Genomic DNA, 7777 nt, shown 5'->3' on the forward strand with positions numbered 1-7777 from the left:
TTCTCAGTGCAGTGCTTTAACCCACTGCGCCACCAGGGAGGGCCGTAATAAATATCTTAAGAGCTGTGAACCTGTATCTCTGAATCATATATTGTGCTGTATACCAATGTTATCTTAATAAAAAAATAAAAGAAAAAACAACAAGTTATACAAGACAGTGGAAGTGGATCCTAAAAAAAAAAATAGTAAGGACTATGTCAAAAAAAGAATTTAAAAAAACAACAAAATGAATCTATATAACAAGAATTAGAAGACACTAGAAGAGTTAGTAACAAGGAGATGAAAAGACCCATGCTCACAGATGGGAAGACACAATATAATAAAAATGACTGTTCTACTTACAGTGATATAAAACTTAACCAATCTCCATGAAAATACTAGCAACATTCTTCCATGAAACCAAACAAAATATATTGAAATCTATGTGCAACCATAAAATGTCTCTAAAAACAAAACCAATCTTGAGAAAAATAGAAGCATCACATTTCCTGACTTTAAACTACATAAAGAAACAGATGATACAGGTATAAAAATAGACACATGGATCAACAGAACATAACTGAAATCCCAGAAATAAACCCCACACCAATCAATATATAATTTATGATAAAGCAGCCATGACCATACAGTTGGGAAAAGAAACCCTCTTTAATAAATGATACTAGGAAAATTGGAAGGTCACGTGCAAAAGAATGAAGTTAGATCACAAATTCTAAATGGATTAAAGATCTAGTTATAAAACTAAAACTAACTCCAGAACTAAATATTGGTGATATGCTCTATGACATCACTGATAAAGCTGTCTTTGGTAACTTGATCACTGTGGCAAGGGAAATAAAAGAAAAAATAAACTAGTGGATCACCTCAAATTCAAATCTCTTACACAGATAGAGAAATCTAAGTAGACTAAAAAGACATTCCACTGAATGGGAGAAAATGTTTACACAGTCCCTAACTGACAAGGGGTTAATAACCAAGCACACACTAGCCAGTGCTCTCTCTGGATACATACACACACACACAAAATAGAATTCAACACTAGAAAAACAAACATCCCAATTAACAAATGAGCTGAAGGTCTGAACAATTCACCAAAGAGGAGTTCTAAAAGCTCGATATATGAAAAATGTTAATTATCACTCCCAATAAGAAAGCAGGTTAAAATGATAATGAGATATACCATTCACAGCAAAATGGAAGGCTGTCAGGGCATTATGCACAATAAAGCAAGTTAGAATGACAAAGTACTGGACATTTACACAGTAGACTATTTGACAAAGTCAAGATTTTATAAAAATTAGTGGATATAATAAATGCAGTGAGGTTTCTGAAGTCATTAGTGGGGAAAGGTCAAAGGGATGATGATGGGGAACCAATAAACAAGAAATATAAAAACATGTAAAAATAGAATATTTTAAAATAAAGTATTCTGACTATGACAAATTAATTACCAATCTGAAAGAGGTTTTAGGTGTGAAGAACAGAAGTATACCTAAAGTACTAAACAATTACCTTAGAAAGCAACTCAGTGAGTGATCTGCCTTGATGAGTGGGCTCTAGTTAAGATGTTAGACTATCTCCCCTAATTCCCATTTTAGAGGATTAGTACATACTTAGTGTACACACACACAAATACACACGAAAAACATCTCCAAATTTGGAGATAATGCTTATAATGCAATTAAATTGTTGACACAGAATGAAATTTGAGATAAAATGCTAAACAAAATTATCAAGAGGTCTGGCAGAGACAAGACAGAGTAACAGTCAAGTACAAAGCAAACTATTCTAAACTCCACTGGGTTCATTGGCATTCTTTGAAACTGCATCTTTTCAGAAGCGTACTCATCCGAGATCGGGTGCAAAAAGAACTCTAAGCCATACAGGAAAAAGGGAGCAACCTGCCCAAAACGTGCAGTTTCTTGAGAAACGGGTTCTGCAGCAGGAGGAATCAATTTGCTGCCTCGCAGTTTCAAATGGACGCAGTAACAAAGGCCATGGGAACCGGTGCGCCGCTGTCCCGGGTGCAGATCGCGACACCCGGCCCTCAAGCTCGCCGCCCACGAGGGTGAAGGGTCTCCCCGACCCGCTGTGCACTTTTAGCTGGCGGCGCGGGAAGGCGAGGCCAGCAAGGCAGCCTCGCAGCTCACCGGCGCGCAGATCCCCAGCACTCACCATCTCGATGATCTTGGTCTTCCGCCCCGTCTTCCTCTTCAAGGTGAATATGTACTGGGCCAGCACCACCCCCGCCACCAGGGCGCACACGCTGGCGCTCGCTACTGCACCCACTCTCGCCACCGCCGCCGGGTCCATCGATAGAGCCTCGCGCGCCTGAGGGTCAGAGAAAAAAGAGGCCGCTGGGAGGCTGCGGGGCCTCAATGCACAGACCCGCCGAGAGCCCGGATGCCCCGCCCGCTCCCACCTAGCCCCGCCTCCGCTGGAAGCTCCACCCACTTTCACCGAGGGGCGGGGACGGAGATGAAAGAGGCGTGGTCCTCGTCCCAGGGGGGCGGGGAGTCGTGTTTCTCCACCGGCTGGGTTCCAGGAACTGTCCAAAAACATAATGAGTTGTTTTAATTAGCCATATCTGCTAATGAGGACTTAGCAGTGGTTCAGTCCATCCGGCTGATTCCATGCACAGTCCACTGAGAAAACGCCCTCGTCTGCTTTCCACGCGCCTTCGACGCGCTGGACTACAACTCCCAGAAGGAATCGCAGCTTGGAGGTTTGACTTGCTCAGTAGCACCGACTGTACAGTACCCTGAAAAACGCTCTGCAAAAAACAAGCAGCGTAAAGGCATCCAATAGTAAGGGAAACATGTTTGTAAACCATGTAGCTGATAAAGAGTATGTAAAGAACAAGTATAATAAAAAAAATTCCCAAAATAGGCTAGTTTTTAAAATGGGCAAAAGATGTGAATAAAAGGTCAACAAATGTATGAGAAGATACTCCGATACCATTAATCTTCAGGGAAATGAAAATCAAAGTCACAATTAGATATCACCATCACACATCTAAAAAAAAAACACCCAGAAAATTACAAATTTTCGCAAGGATGTGGAGGGATAGGAACCTTTATGCCATGTTAGTAGAAATGTACATTGGTGCAGACACTCTGCGAATCAGAAAATAAAAAGGTGATTGTCAGGGGTTAGGGATAGGGAGGAGAGAAGTTACTCAAAGTTAGTTTTAAGATAAAGAAGACCTAGGAGTCCTAAAACAACCATGTAAATATATAATGCTACTGTACTCAAAAAAGTTACACTGATAAATTTTATGTCACAATTTCTGGGGCTGTGACAATAAGGTGAAGATGTGAATTGTGGTGTAGCAGTCCGTTTTCTACTACATCCCACTCTTTGCCTTCTCCATCATTTCCTTTCCTTGATCAACAGGACTTATTCCCATATCTAATAGTTGTCCAAGGGATTGATTCAGTTTCCTATGTTCTGTCCAGAGTGACAAAGAAATAAAGGGACATTTTTCGGGTGGTCACTTTGTGGTGCTACCCGGTAAGATTCTCCAATTGCCAGAGATGTGGAACAATTTGTAGGGAACAAAAAAAGGAGATAAATATTGCTTTTCTCTGCACCCCATATTCTTGCTCTTCTTGCTTCAACCCTGGAACTGTAGCATTCTTTCTTAAAGGGAAATCTGCAGAAAAAGGGCTCACAGATAATGTGCACAGCCCAGTTGACCTGGCATCTGGCAAGAAAACAAGTCTAGAATTAACTAGCCACTAAGTGCATGCATATCCTTCCTGTAGTTTATTGTGTGAGCAAGATTTATCCTCTGGCACCATGTAATGATTTTTTGGGATAGTGATCAATTTCTTGGGAAGGCTGTTAGCTTTTTTTGTTTTAACACAAGCATGAGATGTGTGAGATCATAGAGCATTTTCTAGTAAGAAGTAATAAGATTTCTAAAGGGTTCCATTGTATAATATCACATGGTGCTCAAACATCCTCCTTTTGTGACCTACTTTTCAATGTGTTTCCAGCAAATAGAAAAGCAAATGTAGGTCTGTGATAAAGCAGGATGCGCGTTATATTAGTTCATAACTCCTTTTTACGATAATGTTACTACTTCCATTTCTCTTTACTTTGCAGATCTTAGAGGTTTTTAAAAATTTATTTATGTATACATCCAAGAACTGGGGTGTAGGTAAGAGGTACGGGAGGTGAAAGGATTCAACAGAGATAGAGTGGGAAGCAGGACAGGATTGACTGAAATACACTGCTGAGGGGAGCCGTGGGCGAGTCAGGAGAGGCTTGCTGTGCCGTGTGGGTCACCTCCCTGGTTGGGGACTGAACTCATGCCACAATGGCTGGCGATAGTTTCAGGGCACACTGAGACTTCAACCCCTGCCCCACTAGGGAGTCCCCATCATAAGGGTTTAGATTAGTCAACCTTAAGACAGATTGAGTTATTTGTAAACTTATTATTAACACACTTACTTTGTATACAGTGTAAGTGTTTTCAAAGTGTGTTTGCTTTGTTTGAGCCAAATGATCATTAAGTCTACTGGAAGACAAACAAGGATATTCAGAAACCTTAAAAGAGAGTGTTCATGCATACTGTCTGCTCCATAAGGGAAATATAAGTTGTCACTTTAAGTCTAACACTTTTTTTTACACTTTAGAATGATGGATTTAATAGGAAAAGGAGAGAGGCATCTGTTTAGTCACAGATGGGCAGAAGAGCTGCATATATGTGTGCGTGTATATATAAATGTATATATATATCTGTATTTGTTAGTCGTATGCAAAATTTTCTGGAAGAAACTGGTAAAACTGGTAGCCAATTTGGAAGGGAACTAAGTAGCTAGGGAAGAAAGGAAGAATTTTCATGATGAAACCTGTGTGCCTTGTAAAGATGGTGTACATGCATGCATTATTTAGAAGGAAAAAGCAAATACATTTAAAAAATAAATAATAAGCTTTTATTATCCTCACAATACAGAAAAGACAACCTGAAGTCTGTTAACTAAGTAGCCCCCATGAAGGGTGACAGCTGTGGCAGCACCTGGAGGAGCTTCCTCAGAGACGCCCTTAGTCTAGGCACCTGGCAGAAGCCATTCAAAGTTGTTTGGTCTGTACAGGCCAGGTTGGATGCACCGATGCAGTTTGCTTGGAAACCAATGCGGTACTGAAAGTGAACCAATCTGAGTGGAGCTCAATTGGCATAATCACTAGCTGGGATTATAAATGAACCGATATGATTGGCACTCCTAAAGGAACCAATCAATCTTTGCGCTTGCATCAGTTCTAGTCAAGTAAGGTCAACCAATCAGGTTGCAAAGGTGGATACTCTGAAGGGGCTATAAGCTGAACTTCAGAGAACTGCAACAGACTGATCCATAATCTCTTCTGGAAAGACCTTTGCAGACCTGATCTCTCAACCTGCTTCCAGCATCAGCTGAATGCCTCTGTTGGCCTGTGCCTGATGTTGGCTTGTGTCCAGGCATTGCTAAGAGCTGTAACACTGGTCTTTTCCATGGCATGCCAGCATTGCTTCCTGGGGCCATTGCCTCTAGTGATATCCAGTCCAGCGCCCAGTGCTACCCAGCTCAGCCTTCTGATTACTGTTGCTGACTGCTGTGGCTCTGGAAAGATCTTCACAGAGACCTTTCAGCTTGATCTCTGCTTCAAATAACCACCTGATCATTGCTACTGCCTATTTCTGGCCCTGCCTATTTCCTTTCTCCCAATTTATCTTCCTCACCCCTTCATAAATAAACCATATGGTTGCGCAATGAGCCCAAGACATGCCCCTGCAGTTACGGCTGTGAGCACATGAGGACTCACCAATGTGCCATCTGCCCCACACACCTTTGCAGGCTCAACTTGAGACCATGAAGGGATGGGCCATCTGTGGTTGACCAGACCAAGGATGTTGTCCTGGTATTGGTTACCATAAAGTGCACTGCTATTGCAAAACATGTGACAGAATGTGATTTAGAATAATTTTGAGTAAGACATGGGCTCGACTTTAAATTTTGGTGGCTCTACTTCCCCTTTTCCTGCTCCTTCTACTTAATCTGTATAAGGTTCTGGTTTGATGAGTCTAATAATGTCTGGAATAAATAAATTGCCCACTGTATTATTGGAGATACTGTGTGTATACAAATGGGGCTCATTTACAAGCTCTAACTTAGAACTTTTGCTTCTGGGGTTATTCTTGGGTGTATGTGCACCTATTTTCTTTGGTTCGAGAGCAGATGAATCTTATATTTAGGTTGAGAATTAATTTACCCTCTGTTAGTTGGATTTTAGAAAGACAGAGGCCATTTGGTGGCACAGAGGAAAAGGGAACAACCTTCTCCTTACCTTGGTAATGGGGAGGCACAGGAAGGGGATGCCACTTAATGGCAACCTTGACCTTGCCAGTGTGGAACTCCTTCCACGTGGCCAGTGCCCACCCTGGGGAAGCTGTGGAGTCTCCAGAGGCCTCGCTGCCTCCCTGTCTTCCACAATAAGACTGGAACGACTTCTCCTCATGCTAAACAGGGCACCAAGTTTGGCCAAAGGAGCTGCCACCTGACCCCCTGACAGCCTTTGGCCTGCCTTGCTTCCTTCCTCCCAATTTCTTTATCTTTCTCACTCTTTGTAAGCAACCTCTGTTGTTGCACCCCGAGCCTGCATCATGTCCTGTAAGTGCAGTGGTGAGTGCCCAGGTGAGAGTCCACCAACTGTGAAATTTGCCCTCTTCACCTTTGCATGGTTTCCAGAACCCCAAAGCCCAGTGAGCAGCAGGGAGGATACTGAAAAAGGCAGCTGTCTAGAGCTAGCACCTGGGAGCCATGACTCTTTGGTGGGCCACATCTTTGCTGGAAGGTGAGAATTCACATGCTGACCCCAAATATCTTCTTCTAGTGTCTTTCTCTCCTATTCGTCTGAGTCTGAGCTCTCATTTGACTTGGAAGACTTATGCTTTCGTTTTTTCTTCTTTTTCTTTTCTTTCTTCCTTTTCTTATGCTTTTCTTTCTTCTTCTTTTTCTTGTGTTTCTCTTTACAGTCTGAGGAACTGGAGCTGCTTCCATCTTCATCTGAGGTAGAATCCTCCAGTAACTGCTTCAACTGTTGTATCCTAAACATACAAAGGCTGGTCAGAGGATAATATTTAATCTTAAAACCTTTCTTAACATAAAAATATAAGAGCAGTATTGGGGGTGAAAAAATACCATAAATAGCCACCCCATTAAAGAAAGTGCTTTTTTTCTTTTATTTTTGCATGTTTTCCTCTCTCGTGCACACACATGCCTATTTTACATGATTACAACCAGTGTATAGCTATTTATAATCCTTCCATTGTCCAAAATATTTCTGCGTTGTTTCTAAAGTCCTTGCAGTTAAAATGCTAACAGATGCATACTGCTAAATCATTTTCCCATTGCTGAAGTTTACAATAGGTTATTTATGTAATTCATAATTACAACTCCATACCTCATTTGAAAAAAACAAGCCTTTCTATCCCCCACCCCCATCTTTAATACTATTTAAGAACTTTTAACAAAAGCACAGATCTTGAAAGACACTGGAGAAGCATCCCTTATCTACCAGGAGTCTGTTTTAAGATCTCCAATGGATTCCTGAAATCAGGGCTAGGACCAAATGTTAAATAGATTCTATTTTTTCATATACACACATTCCTGGGGTAAAATTTAACTTATAATAAAGGCATAGTGAGAGATTAATGACAGTAACTAATAATAACATAGAACAATTATAACAATACACTTTAATAAGGGGATAAGAAAAGATTTTTTTTTTTTTT

The 7777-nt window shown here is 41.2% G+C and overlaps 2 protein-coding genes across 3 annotated transcripts in view; both read right to left on the bottom strand.

Annotated features, from left to right (window-relative positions):
• The window catches only part of NT5C3A (5'-nucleotidase, cytosolic IIIA), a 39123-nt gene extending 36726 nt beyond the window's left edge, over nucleotides 1-2397 (bottom strand). The window contains exon 1 of one of the 2 annotated variants that reach the window (XM_012720828.1): nucleotides 2176-2238. Coding sequence is in view for 1 of the 2 variants with exons in the window: in XM_004676846.2 (XP_004676903.1) it covers nucleotides 2176-2313 (138 nt within the window). In the remaining variant the exon portion in view is untranslated. Of the gene's footprint in view, nucleotides 1-2175 lie in introns of both variants that reach the window. The other variant, XM_004676846.2, reaches the window with a different exon arrangement.
• Nucleotides 2398-4946: 2549 nt separating this feature from the next.
• The window catches only part of LOC101630497, a 24524-nt gene continuing 21693 nt past the window's right edge, over nucleotides 4947-7777 (bottom strand). The window contains exon 8 of the mRNA XM_012720756.1: nucleotides 4947-7090. Coding sequence (XP_012576210.1) covers nucleotides 6889-7090 — 202 coding nt within the window. The 3' untranslated portion in view covers nucleotides 4947-6888. The remainder of the gene's footprint in view (nucleotides 7091-7777) is intronic.

The sequence above is a fragment of the Condylura cristata genome, unplaced genomic scaffold (genome assembly GCF_000260355.1).
Source record: "Condylura cristata isolate star-nosed mole 26May11 unplaced genomic scaffold, ConCri1.0 scaffold00005, whole genome shotgun sequence".
Lineage (NCBI taxonomy): Eukaryota > Metazoa > Chordata > Mammalia > Eulipotyphla > Talpidae > Condylura > Condylura cristata.